The sequence below is a fragment of the Myxocyprinus asiaticus genome, chromosome 12, assembly GCF_019703515.2.
Source record: "Myxocyprinus asiaticus isolate MX2 ecotype Aquarium Trade chromosome 12, UBuf_Myxa_2, whole genome shotgun sequence".
Lineage (NCBI taxonomy): Eukaryota > Metazoa > Chordata > Actinopteri > Cypriniformes > Catostomidae > Myxocyprinus > Myxocyprinus asiaticus.
The window spans coordinates 35,001,880-35,017,049 of record NC_059355.1 but is presented as its reverse complement, the minus strand read 5'-3'; the positions used below and the strand labels follow the sequence as shown (position 1 = coordinate 35,017,049).

Below are 15,170 nucleotides of genomic sequence, written 5' to 3'. Positions count from 1 at the left end.
AAAAAACATTTGAAAGTGACACAGATAATTGTTTACCTTCCATTCTTTAGACACTGTGATGGCTAAATTAGCAATGGAGAGACAGCATTGTATTCACAAACAATGACAGACAGTTATCATGTTACATCCTTTACCCTGTGGTTTACTAGATTGGTCGGCTGCACTCTTTAAAAGGATAGTTCACACAAAAATGAAATTTCTCACACCCTCATGCCATACCAAATGTTTATGACTTTCTTTCTTCTGTAGAACACAAATGAAGATTTTTAGAAGAATATCTCAGCTCTGTAGCTCCATTCAATGCAGGTGAAAGGTGACCAGAACTTTGAATCTTCAAAAATCACATAAAGGCAGCACAAATGTAATCCATAAGACTCCAGTGGTGAAATCATTTTTTTCTGAATGAGTTGATAGATGTGGGTGAGAAACTGATCAATATTTGCAGTAACTCCTTTTTTTACTATAAATTTCCACCTTTGACCAGCCCTGACCAGTAGATGGCGATATGCACGAAGAATGCATAGCTGAAAACAAAAGAAGAAGAATGTGGAAGTGAAATTAAAAGTGTAGATTTATAGTAAAAAGGACTTCATTATTGATCTGTTTCACACCCATACCTATCATATCGCATCAGATTATATGTATTTAACACTGAAGTCTTATGGATTACTTTTATGCTTCCTTTATGTAATTTTTGGAGAGTCAAAGTTTTGGTTACCATTCACTTGCATTGTTTGGACCTACAGAGCTGAAATTTTCTTCTGAAAATCGTCATTTCTGTTCTGCAGATTAAAGAAAGTCATACACATCTGGGATGCCATGAGGGTGGGTTAACTCCCTTTAAGATTTTGTTTTTTTACTGTGTTTGCTTTACTATGCTCTTGTCTGCTCTATAACTCTGCACATATGCTGGACCAACCAATCTGCATTACTGTAATCTGCCACAAGAGGATAGTCTATCATACATTTAGAGTGGCCGACTTCATGATCTCACTAAACAAAAAGGGAGGCACCGTACATAACTTTGCAAGAAGGCGAAATAGGTCGACCTGTGGTTTTACGCGACATTATAGACATTATATATTTATTTATTTTTTGCTGTTATTTATCTTCACAATTAGTTTAAATTAATTAAAAGTACATTTTCCTTTGCCATTTTGTTTAAAAGCACCACAGACATTGAACCTTCGAGAAAGAAGTTGAGAAGGAAAAATTCTCGGCACGCGCATAAGCAAAGCCAGAGAGAAAGGGGCTTGTGTGTGTTTTTTCCTAAGCGCGTGGGCGACTTGGAGCTGTCTGAGGTGATAAATGTCGGCGCTGTCTCAAATATAACCGCATATGTGCCCTTGCTCACATACAGCCACAACAGTGGGACAACGTATGGTTAGACATTTTCAGCTTAATGGCGTTCCTTTAAAGGCTAAATGAGCAGCAGCACGTATCCGAGTTAGCCACTTTAAAAACATAATAACTGACATTAACACAGCAAGTCCTAAAAATAGAGATATGTCATTGCATTTATGCAAGAGACAGAATCATATAAGTCAATAGGCTATTTCAATATATATGGTGAAATATCACAACAGTTTTTGACACCGCTGGGTCCAACCTCATAATAATTAAATCGATTTCAATTTGTATGATGATATTTCCTTCACCCTCAATCTTGGTCTATTAACGCGAATAGTGCGTGTTAATCGCACAGCGATCAACGCACGTGCAAAGCAATTACAGAAATTACGCGCCCATTTCCATTTTGAACGCAGCCCGATTGGTAATCATTTACCTCGCTGATAGCGATACAACATTCTGTAAACAACAGCCTTTTAACGTTTCTCCTCGAAGCATTTCGAAGGCTGACGCTGATGAGGATCTCAAATTCCTCCTAACCGTCTGAGACGTTGTTTTTTTTAATGACGTAATTTCAAAGAAGGACGTTCTAACGGCAGCATTTGCGGCTTGAAGGTATCCACTGTGAGGTTTGGAAGTTTGTGCCCTGCCTCAGTGTGAACGTCAGTATGTGTATCTGTTGGTGCAATCGAAAGCAACGCAACTTCAAGGAGCAGGAGGGGCTTTTCTAATATTTAATCTATTAAGTGCCAATGTATGTGAACTTTAAGCACCGGACACTGGCTGAGAAGGTTTCACCGTTTCCGCTGGACTATAACCTAGATTGTTTGCCACTGTTTTAACTGAGGATAATAGTTGGAGCAGGAAGAAAAGGCTGCAGTCACTTTTCTTCTTAGCAGAGTCTCCGTGCGTGCAGCCCCCGCTCTGTGCCACATTCACCACGGAGACAATCTCACCTAAAACATGTCCACCAAATTGTTCCTCTACTTCTTACTTCTGTCATGTTCATGGTAAGTGACGCCGCTACCCTCATGTCTTGACATCAGTTAATCGTTGTTAAGGATAATTATTTATAACCTTTCATAATTCTTAGTCCGACGCCACAAAATATCACCAATCTGGCGATGAAAGGCGATGAGCGCACTTTTGCTACTGAACGTTTACAATAAGTATTAATAGTACTATTTAGCTACAAAGTAATAAAAGGTTATTTTTTTCATGGGACCTTTATTTCATACATGCATAAGCTGTTTTTCGTAGCTTTCGTAGCTTAAACGTGTTCAAACGTCATCTCTGTCGGTGTCATAATTGAGAATTATCTCTGTGTTATTTTTATTGGAAATCGAATGTGAAAAGAGTTATAATTCTATATTGGTTTAATCATTTGACTGACATTAGTCTTCCACGCGCTCATTAAAAGTAGCAGGTTACTTAAGATATGGTGTGACTAATGAGCTTCTTTTTATTTCACACTGCTGGTCCAATCGGACAAATATTCCTTTTCCTTAAATATATTGTTTAAATGACTTAACGAACGTGCTAACAGTATAATATGATGACAAATATAATTTCATAATTGTAAAAAGTGTAACAATTACATAAAACCTTTTAAAGTTTGTTTTTGAATTTTCAAAATTCTTCAAAATACTTCAAAATTAACCAATATAGACAGTGTATTATTATTATTATTATTATTATTATTATTATTATTCCATTCCCATCATGCAACTTGAAAAATACATACAATGACCGCACCTGTAACCTGTGGAATACATTTTCTATTTGTTTCCTCTTTAGTTCTCAAACAGTCGCTTCTGAGTATGATGATTACGACGACGTTACTGTGAATCAAATGTTGGCCCCCAAAACTCATGAGACAGACGCAACGCAAATACTAAACAACTTACTAAAGGAGTACGACAAAAAACTTCGCCCGGATATTGGAGGTGAGTCGTTTTGTTACTGATGTGTGGCGTGAGAATGTTTTAAGGCTCTGTCCATGGTGCTGAAATTGGTTCAGTCTGACATTACAACCTTAATAACGTTCAACATAACTCCTCTTGGGGCTCTATTTACATGCATTACATGCAAAATGGTCTCAGAATGATGTATAATATACGCTGAATTTACATTCATTTTAAAGTCTCATTAAAAACTGCTGCTCTTTTAAACTAATGGTCTGCATCAGCTTCATGTAGTGTAATTTGGAGGTGCATAAGCAAATCAGAAGAGTGAAGACAACTATTTTCCTTGTGCTAGTAAGAGTAAAAACATCTTCAGTAGTTGAGAAACAGTTGATAGTGAGCAACAGCTAGACTGCATATTGATGGTGAAACATTAAGTAATTGAATTCCTGGAGCAGTGGAATATTTTATTGCAATTTTCTACTTATTTATTATACCAGTATTATAAGGCATTTCTTGTTTTTTCTGACTTTGTCCTTTTTTATTATTGTTCTTCATGCAATACTCATAATAGCCACATGGGTTGCACTAAAGTCCACTTGTACTTTAAATGTCACAGATTGGCAGGTTTTTGTGTTTCAAGAGCTATATTAGAGTGCAAAGTGCCTTTACAAAACTACAGAGTACCCACTATGAGAGCAGGATTGTTAGATCTGGTGGCAAAGTCCAGGTGCTCAGTCAAAACAACATGGACATTTCATTTCACTCAGACTAATAATATACATTATCTCAGGGTTGAAATTGATGCTATTTTCTAGTAAATGCAACTAAATTAGAGTGCCATGAGAGGAAATCGCAAAATGCAATTCAAGCAGATCTGTACTTGATCTGAGATGTCACTGCAGAACATCACAACCACTCTCGACAGTTCTGTCAAGTCTGTTATTGGTTTTGAGGCATTGTGATATATTGTATCTTATTGGATTTGAAGTATTTTAGTAAGCCCATCCCTGCAAAAGCTCACCATTTCGACTATTTTTTTTTTTTCAATGGAAAGAACAACTCCTGTGTTTGATGGATGACTGTCTTCAAATTATATTCCTATACTCAAGTTTGATTTCCAAAAGACTATCTTTATGTGCTCTCACAAACACACACACACACACACACACACACACGCACATACACACACCCCACGCCTATAACAACCCACACAAATCAAGCATATTGCCTCAGAGCCACCTTGCCGTGAAAGCTTTTGGTTTCCCCCTCTGTAGCGCAGTCTGTCTGGAGAAAACCTTACTGTTATAAAATAATCAAGGATGCATCTGAATGTCTGTGGTACTATACAAAGACAGCTACATGAGACACTGGTGTTACAGAGGTAGAAAGATACCAGTTGAAATCCCATGAAACTGAGGAACATAGACTGATGGGCACCCCTTAGATCGGTCAGCTCAAGTGCTGAGTGGGTCAATGAAAGGGTCTGTAATACACTTCCTACAGCTGGACTCTCTCTCTCACACTCTTATTCTGTTTCCCTGTTTCCCCCTGTCTCAACTCACATCCACACTCCCACACTTTTTCTATTGCTCTCCTTTTCGTTACCAGCATGCCAGATTTTTTGTTGGGAGTCTGAAATACCATTTATTTTTTATTTTTTCTATGTGTACCTCATGGAATTCATAGCTACAAATAAGAGAAAGTGAGCTCTTGAAGCCACATTTTCATATGAGGGTTATTATGAGGTACAAGAATAGAAAGCTAATAACAGAATCCTCTTTTGGCCATAATTATTTGTGTACTAGTGTTGCAGTAGTAAACACATGTGCTATTTTGTTGCGTTATGTCCAGCTGGCTGCGGATTGTGTATTGAATCAGCAGTTCTGATTGTAGTATCGCAGACAGCACAAGTAGACACAATGGGTTTAAAAACAAAACAAAACAAAAAAGAAAATAACTCCTCAGAAAAGACTGGCACCTTATAATATCACCACTTGGTGAAAATATTTCAGACTCTTTGGACACAGATTAAGCCTGATTTTAGCATTAAAATTATTTTCTTTGTAGAATCGTCCTGTTCTTCATAAATAAATTCAAGACTAGGCTTAATACAGAATATTTCCAATAAAACCAAGGTGTGATACATATTAGTTGTCTTCACCATGTAATAAAACCAAAGATGATTTTACTGCAGAAATGTATAGGACTTCAGATCAATTCAGCTTTCCCTCCCTTTGTCCTCTGTAAAATTGTAAAAATGTACAGATGCTGCATATTCCTTTTAAAAGGATAGTTCACCCAAAAATGAAAATTATCCCATTATTTACTCACCCTCATGCCATCCCAGATGTGTATGACTTTCTTTCTTCTGCAGAACACAAATTAAGATTTTAAGAAGGATATTTCAGCTCTGTAGGTCCATACAATGCAAGTGAATGGGTGCCAAAAATCTGAAGCTCCAAAATCCTTATAAAAGCAGCATAAAAGTAATTCATATGACTTTAGTGGTTAAATCCAGATCTTCAGACAAAATATGATAGGTGTGGGTGAGAAACATATCAATACTTAAGTAATTTTCTATCACAAATTCTCCTCCCTGCCCAGTAGGGGGCAATATGCACAAAGAATGTGAATCACCAAAAACACAAGAAGATGAATGTGAAAGGGAAGTGGAGACTGATTGAGAAGGGAGGAGAATTTATAGTAAAAAAAAAAAAAAGGACTTAAATATTGATCTGTTTCTCACCCACACCTATCATATCACTTCAGAAGATATGGATTTAACCACCAGAGTCGTCTGGAGTACTTTTACTTTGCCCTTATGTGGATTTTGGAGCTTAAAATTTTTTGGCACCAATTCACTAGCATTGTATGGACCTACAGAGCTGAACTGTTCTTCTAAAAATCTTCATTTGTGTTCAGCAAAAGATAGAAAGTCATACACATCTGAGATAGCATGAGGGTGAGTAAATGATGAGAGAATTTTCATTTTTGGGTGAACTATCCCTTAAAGTTCAAGTTTTATTCATCAACACAGCAACATAGCATATGGCAGTACTGTGAAATGTGTTGACAAAAGAATTTAAGATTCAGACTTAATGTAGAATGACTAGATAACAAAGACCCACCTAACAGCCTCTAGACTTGTACTGTTTATCAGTATACTGTCTAATACTTGAAATGTTTTAAAAACTGGTGTCCTGCACATTGAGGTTTTAAAAAGCACTCTCATGTTATTATTCTATTCTATTCTTACTATACCTGTTATGATGAGAGGAGCTTCTGTAAACCCAATGTCAATTGTCTGATGCTTCATGAAGTTGTCCTCAAATTTTTCTACAAGATTTGATTATAGTGCTGGTGCATTATCCTGTATGTCTGCGATTAATAATACATTATGGACCTTGTAATGTGTTGTTTTTGTGCTTTATGGACTTTGTAAACTGATGTTAGTCCATCTGTGAAAGTGAAGTAGCTGAAGGGTGAATTTTCTGTGTTGGTTGGGTGCAGAGAACTTGTTGAATTGAGTTTATTTTTTTTATCAGCATTGTTGGCTTATTGAGGTCCATTTTGCCAATGAATTCGCCTGCTGCTCACTCGTCTTCACTGACTTTTGGCTATAAGCATCAGATGGCACTCTAACCTATTTAGCATTCATTTGTTGTTTTTGCTCCTTTTGTTGGTGAATGTTCAAAGTGCCATCTGTGCTAAGTTCAATGAGCTAGTTACAAGGTTGTCTTTTAAAAGGGTCACATGGCTGCTGCTTTTAGTGTACTGAGTTGTGCAGTTCTAAAAGCATGGAAATGACTGCATTAAAGGTAATATTGCAATTAGGGAGAGGAGCCATTGCTTTTTTTTTTTTTTTTTTTTAAAGGTAGCAAACAATAATACATTGCTAATACAATTTATGTTTTTGATAAGATGGATGCATTTTAAACAGTCTGTGTGCTATAAGAGCGTTTACTGAATCAGCTGGACAAAGTAGGTGATTATTGACACATAACATCTTATTCTGTGCATCATACTTTCTATGGGAATTATGCACCACTGTATGAGCCAATAATCTGTATTGGTTGATAAAAGCAATTATCCGCCGATGATTAGGAGTGATTATTTGCTGTCAATCCAAAAAAAGGGGGTGTAAAAACATCAGACTAAATCAGGCTCCAGACTAAAAAAATGACTTGGGAGCCATTGGCTCCTTTACTGAAACATTAAGGAGACAAATGGCTGTGTTTAGTCACCAAATCATATAATTGCTCGATTTAGATTGTTCAGAAACAGATAGAAAGCAGAAGAAAAGGAAGACAGCTATAACCCATTAATCGGAGGTTTAATAAACAATATATATAGTTAAGAAGATATGTAAGTTTGCGTTCCTGTTTTGTCTCAATGTTCACACCCCTTTTCATAATTTATACAAATACAAGGGATACAATTTTTTTTTTAGTATTGCCCTTCATAATCTACATAAGCAGATATTTACATAAAGCATGCATATAGTAGTGTGTTTCCTTCTTGAGCATCAATGAATGTTTGCACCTTGTGTAAATAGTTGTGTATGAGTCACTCAATTGTCCTAAGTGTCAAAAGCTGGATCTCATATATACTGTATATGGTGCGGGTCTTTTAATTATAAAGAAGTACGAAATACACATGGGACTCTTATTTTGATATGTCTGAGCTTCCAGTTGTGAACACACTGACGGATGATTTGTTTCAAACTGCTAACCTGAGCTCCTGAGTTCACACCCTCAGTTCTTTTCGGGTGTTTCATGAAAAAGACCCGGTTCAAAAGAGTAATTTGTTCACGACTCTCTCACGCTGGGTTTGTTGTGTGCGGTGCAGCGAGCTCGTCATCACAACAGAACGAGTGAAAAGAGGTGCAAGACACACTGGTTGTGTGCGCTATAAAGATGTATTCAGTAACTTACAAGATGATATCTGACGAAACCACATATGAACGCGCACAACCGATTGTCGCCAATGGTGACTAGATTTTAAATTATTGTCGCAATCAATTATTTTTGGTCACATTTGCGACCATTTTAGTCGCAGTCTGGAGCCCTGAATTAGCCTAAACCTTGTGCTATGTGTGAAAGAAAATGTCTCTTGTGTGGAATTACTTTGAAATGGGTGACAATGACAACAGAGTTGCAATTTGTAAGCTTTGGATGCCTAGAATTTCATAAGGTGGAACTACTGTTAAAACTTTATTAAAATGACTAGTTTTTATTTGCCTTAAGCACGACACGGCAAGGGATATGATGAGTTCGTTAAAGCTAAAACGGAGGGTGCTTCAGCTAAAAAGGGAAAAGCTTCATCATTCAGAATTTAGTTAATGTGAGTTAAGAACATTAAAAAATGAAGAAATATTAGCAATTTAATGTGAGACTAACAAGATGGCCTTTGAACTTCAGTTAATGTGAGTTAAAGGAATGTTCTGGGTTAAGTACAAGTTAAGCTCAATCAAAAGCATTTGTGGCATAATGTTGATTTCCACAAAAATAAATTGACGCGTTCCTCTTTCCTTTTAAAAAAAAAGCAAAAATCGAGGTTACAGTAAGGCACTTACAATAGAAGTGAAAGGGTACAATGAAAGTGAATGTGGCCAACTTTTGGAGGGTTTAAACAGACATATGAAGCATATAATTTTATAAAAACTCATGTATTATTTGAGCTGTAAAGTTGTTTAAATCGTCATTTTTTTCAGTCATTTTAGGGTTTAGGGTTTGTTGATATCGTCATGGTAACGAAGTTGTAAAATTGGCTATAACTTTACACAGAAAAGGTTTGTAAGTGATTTTATCACACTAAAATCATGTTTACACTCATCCTTTATGTCTTGTGAATATACTTTTGAAACAGTATTTTAATGTTCAAAAATTGGCCCCCATTCACTTCCATTGTAAGTGCCACACAGTAACCCAGATTTTTGCTTCTTTTAAAGAAAAAGAGGGACGAGTTGAAATGAATTTTGTGTTACTCAACATTATGCCACAAATGCTGTCGATTGAGCTTTACTTGTACTGAACCCAGAACATTCCTTTAAAACTTTAAATGTGAGTTAAAAATTTGCTTTTTATTTCAGTGTTTTGAGACCAGTTACTCTGAAACATGGAAAACATGGAGAGAGAATAAAGTTACTTTTGAAATTTCTTTTTGTAATTATTAGTAATTTGAAACAACATAGCATAAAAAGCAGAACCACCATTAGGGTTGCCACGGTGTACGGTGTTACCGGTTTTACTTGGTACAAGGGACAACACCGGTGTGAAATTTTATACTGGGTAAAAGGGGGAAACATTATGAATGGAGCTTCCAATATCAATACAATAGCCTAACGCGCTGTTAGTTCGGAGGCGTGCAGTCTCGTGAAACACGCTGTGGTGATGGGGGCATGGCCGAGCAACATCTGTGGAGAGAGAGGCCAAGAGAGACAGAACGGTAAGGACTGACACCTGTAGGAAATCACCTCTAACAACACCCCCATCACCACACACGCGTATGTAAAAGGTTCTCACTCTTTCTTTGTTTCAGTCTTCTGAAAATGTTTTGCAAGAATAGTTTCATCTATCAGAATGCTGCAAATGACCTCAGACCATCTCAGCTCAGGAGGTGCTCTGAGTTCAGATCGATTTATTTCCACAGAGCAGTTCATTGTGAGCACAACTCTGCAGGGTCACTTTATATATAGCCTATACATCTGTGATAAAATCATAAAATAATACAAAAACACGTTCACCTCAAACCATGATTTATATTTCAGTGATTATTATCATTATAATTATTATGTTTACATTTATAATTGTTTTTAAATCTTAATATGTATTAGTAATTTTCCGCCTGTTGTCATAGACGGATAATTGCGTGATGGTAAATGGAAAGGGGGTTATATGATTTTTTTCACTTCATTATTTTAATTGCTTTTTCATTTTGTTTGAAGTGCAATTTGATTAATGTTTTAAATAAATGAATGTAATTTTCAATGCAAAATCACTGAAGCAAGAATATTCACCAATCCCTCAGCTGGGGGTTTGACGATGTAATTGGATATTGTGATTTTAATTTTTTTATTTCTTGCATATCGCCCAGCCCTAGGCGGAAACAAAACAAATGTATTCACACACATTCAAAGTCATTACCCTTCCAAAGCAGCTAAACTGGGTCCTGGGATGAAAGGTAATCAAACACCAACATTAAACCCGCAACAACCCACAATAAATTATGTTTTTGCCCGGACAACGAAATGCCCATCCGGTAACAAGCCCATGTTGGAGAGAATGCACGGATGAAGTAGGTTCGTTGCCAAAGAGATGTTGCCCTTCACAACTGTTGAAAAGCCATCTTTCAAAAAGTTGAACAACACACATTTTAATTGCACTTAATTTTTTTTTCAGTTTCATTTGAATGTTTAGTTAAATTTAATTAAAAAAATGAAGTTCAAAGTTTGAATTCAAGCTGCCTTGCATTATTGTGTAGGCTATTGCTTAACAAAAATTACCCCATAGTACCACTTAGCGTAAAACCAGCGGTAATACCGGTGTTAGTTGGTTTGAAAGTGAACACCACACCGGTGTGAAAATTATGATATCGTGGCAAGTCTATCAAAAAAAAAAAAAAAAAATCAAATCACTTTATTGTCACTCAACCATATACACAAGTGCAACAGTGGGTGAAAGTCTTGGATGCAGTTCCGTGCAACATAGCAGTCATGACATTGATGAGACCTATACCAATTTACAATAAACATCAGATTTACACAACACAATTTACATATCTAATATACACATAATTACACACAACACAATATACAAATAATAATATACAATGTACAGTATACAATACACACAATATAGAATACACCATAACACAATAGTATATATAAAATATACAGTAGGTTGTATTGTGCTGTATTGACATTCAGGCTGTCGGTTGATAGTCAGTTGCCAGTGTGTTGTTAAGAGAGAATATAATTTATGACAGTCCAGTGTAAGATTAATAAAGTGCAGTGCTGATGTATATTGGTCATGAGATATCAAGTGTTCCAAAGTCTGATTGCTTGGGGGAAGAAGCTGTCATTAAGTCGGCTGGTGCGGGTCCTGATGCTGCGATACCGCCTGCCTGATGGTAGCAGTGAGAGCAGCCCATGGCTCAGGTGGCTGGAGTCTCTGATGATCCTCCTGAGCTTTTTTCACACACCACCTGGTATATACTGTATGTCCTGGAGGGAGGGAAGCTGGCATGTGTCTGGCAGTTCGCACCACCATTTGCAGGGCTTTGCGGTTGAGGGCAGTGCTGTTGCCATACCAGGCAGTGATGCAGCCAGTCAGGATGCTCTCTACAGTGCTGGTGTAGAACCGTGTGAGGATGTGGTGGTTCATTCCAAACATCCTCAGCCATCTCAGGAAGAAGAGGCGCAGGTGAGCCTTCTTCACAATGGCCTCAGTGTGGACGGATCATGTGAGTTCCTCAGTGATGTGGACACAGAGGAACTTGAAGCTGCTGACTCTCTCCACTGGTGCTCCATTGATGGTGATGGGTCTGTGTTCTCTGTCTTTTCTCCTGAAGTCCACCACAAGCTCCTTGGTCTTACTGATGTTGAGGGAGAAGTTGTGCTCCTGACACCAGCTTGTCAGAGTGTGCATCTCTTCTCTGTAAGCTGTTTCATCATTATCAGTGATCAGACCTACCACCGTCGTATCATCAGCAAACTTAATGATGGCATTGGAGCTATGTGTTGCCACACAGTTGTGTATACAGGGAATACAGGAGTGGGCTGAGAACACAGCCCTGCGGGGCTCCAGTGTTGAGGGTCAACCACCATACTTATATCAAAATCGGTATCGATATTGGCAGATGTTGTTTTAAATAATCAGGTGTTTTTAAATATTTTAAATATTTGCACACAAATTTGTATTGGTGCATCCCTAATAGAAATATTCTGCTTTGAGTGATATTCCGATATATCGGCCAGGCCAATTACTTGGCAGATATGTCAAGTCATTTTTATTTGTATAGTGCTTTTCACAACAGACATCGTTTCAAAGCAGCTGTATAGGACATTATGCTATAACAGAAAATAAAGCCAATAATGTCTTAGTCATCACTGTGCTTATTTGATCAAATATGATTGTTAATTGTGTCTTTTTATTAAATTAATTTTGCATTTAGACCCCCAGTGAACCAGCCAAAGGCGACTTGACAAGGAACAACAACGACAACAACAAAAAACTCCATAAGATATTGGTTAATGGAGAAAAAATGGGATAATTAAGGCTCACTTTGGGGGCCAGTACCCTTCTGGCTAAACAGCATGATATTACATATTTGGCCATTTTGATATTATGGATATTTAATCTTTTGATTAAACACTGAAGATGTATACATCTTATTTTCGATTATTGTATTATATACTGTATATCGGCCATCTGCCACCCTGCACTCTAGATATCCTATCAGCATCAGCTATTGAAAAACCTACAATGGTCGACAACTACATTGCCACTTAAATATAGGAAAAAGTAGATGATATGATGCAATTAAAGTAGATGTCTGTCCGAATTGTGTGTGTGTGTGTGTGTGCACGAGGTGTGTGCTCAATCTTGGGGTTGACACCACAGCTATCGCAGCAGCAGCGGTGTCACAGTAGCCCAATTGTGTCAGCTCTCTTTTGGGATGAGCTGTAGGGGAAGCCCTCCAAAGTGGGTCAGCCTCCCTTTTTGCTTCACTTTTATGTGCAGTGAGCCTCGCGTAGCCAGGCGACATCATTACTGGGGTGAAGGAAAGACTGGGTGAGAGGAATCAGGGACATTAAACACTTGTGACACATGCGCATTGGAATTTAAGACGTGACTCCTGAGCTATCCATGCAAGTTTCCTTCATAGGGTGGATTGCGTATGGCAGCTGGCAGATGTGCTAGAACAATCTGCTTCGTCTGCTGCATAAATAGAGGAAAAAGAATTGTTTCACTTTGGGTAAGCTGACTGACCAGCCACCCAGAGGAACACTCATTATAAACTGCTAGTTTGTGTTAGCTTAGATTTATACATGCAACGGGAGATTGAGAGAGCTGGGGGCATGGTGGAGGCGGTGTGTAGAGGGGGAGCAGTCTAGTCATTACTATGTTGTGATTTTATCACAGTGGAATGACAGTGTGAGGTGAGAAAGAAGTAATGGTCCAGAAACAGGGAGACAGAATGTGGGAGGGAGGAAAAGAGAGAAATATAGAGATACTTTGTAAACAAACCGTTTAGGCAAAAGAGTGTGCCAGTGTGTGAACATTTCTGTGTGTTAGATACAGAGAGAACCAGTGTCAAAAGCTGGCTTGTGTAAGCACATGGCTCCACCTCTAGGCCCTTCTTGGGGCCGGCTTTCACCTTTTATTTTAATTTTTTATACATGTTATGTATTTTTCAGACACTTTTATTCAAAGTGGCTTACAGTGCATTCAAGGTATAAAAAACAAAAAAACAAAAACCTGCCTGCCGTTGCTAGTGCCATGCTCCACCAGTTGAGCTACAGGAACCCCAATGAAAAAGGAACATTTGTTTCATTGTAATTAATTTTTTTTATTTTTTATTTGGAATGCCCAATTTCCAATGTGCTTTTAAGTCCTCGTGGTCACGTAGTGATTCGCCTCAGTCTGGGTGGCGGAGGACGAATCCCAATTGCCTCCGTGTCTGAGACCGTCAACCCGCGCATCGTATCACGTGGCTTGTTGAGCACATTGCCACGGAGACATAGCGCTTGTGGAGGCTTCACGCCATCCACCACGGCAACCACGCTCAACTAACCATGTGTCCCACCGAGAACAAACCACATTATAGCGATCACGAGGAGGTTACCCCATGTGACTCTACCCTCCCTAACAACCGGGCCAATTTGGTTGCTTAGGAGACCTGGCTGGAGTCACTCAGCACACCCTGTGTTTCATTGTAATTCTAAATGTGTATGTGGGCAGGTTTAAGTGGTTTACGAGGACTTTTTTTAGGTTACAAACTGGTAATTACAAGGGTATTATGCTATAAATGTGGTTTATGAGGACATTTCTAGTGAACCCATAATTCAAATTGCTTAAAAAAACATACTGTAGCACAACTTCACAGCAGAAGGGAAGAACAACACAGGGAAGCAGGTTTTCCAGGCTCGGGTAAGACTTTTAATCGGCCACTTCAATGCTTTACAATTTCACAAACTCATCAGCTTCACAAGCATGTAGACTCTTAAACACATTAGCTTCACAGGCATGTAGTTACTTAGACACATCAGCTTCACAAACACAACAGATTAAACGCAATAGCTTCAGGAGCACCGTGGCCTTCCTTGTGCCAGGCTCTCTCTCCCCTCTGCTGGTGGTGTGGCTGCTTATATGCCGCTCTCCCCATGCTCACTGAAATTAGAGTCAGGTGTTAAATGTAATCTAGCTCAGGTGCAAGTGCCCTTACCACTTTCTCTCTCTCCGGACGGACGCTTGACCATGCCCCCGCTGCCACACATACTAAACGATGTTTTATTGAAAATGTAAAAATGCAGAATGTTTTTTGTGAGGGTTAGGGTTAGGGGATAGAATCTATAGTTCATACAGTATAAAAATCATTATGTCTATGGAGAGTCCTCAATGATAGCTGCACCAACGGTGTGTGTGTGTGTGTGTGTGTGTGTGTGTGTGTGTGTGTGTGTAAGTGTACAGGTTTGGCTATACCTGTGAGCAGTGTTTGGTGTAATGCATTACTAAGTAATTGATTACTGTAATTAAATTACTTTTTCACTGAAAAAAGTAAAGATATTACTCTTTATTTTTCAGTAATTTAATTACAGTTACTTCTGATGTAATTGCGTTAAATACTGTATAGACTATAGAACAATTCTATATAATACAATAGTGAATTTAAAATAGAAATTTAACGTCT

The 15,170-nt window shown here is 38.0% G+C and overlaps 1 protein-coding gene across 2 annotated transcripts in view; it reads left to right on the top strand.

The window, feature by feature from the left end:
- The first annotated feature begins 2,055 nt into the window (after positions 1-2,055).
- LOC127449380 (gamma-aminobutyric acid receptor subunit gamma-3) overlaps positions 2,056-15,170 on the top strand; it is a 230,782-nt gene continuing 217,667 nt past the window's right edge. For both annotated transcript variants that reach the window (XM_051712747.1, XM_051712746.1), the window contains exons 1-2: positions 2,056-2,360; positions 3,148-3,296. In XM_051712747.1, coding sequence (XP_051568707.1) covers positions 2,314-2,360; positions 3,148-3,296 — 196 coding nt within the window. In that variant the 5' untranslated portion in view covers positions 2,056-2,313. The remainder of the gene's footprint in view (positions 2,361-3,147; positions 3,297-15,170) is intronic.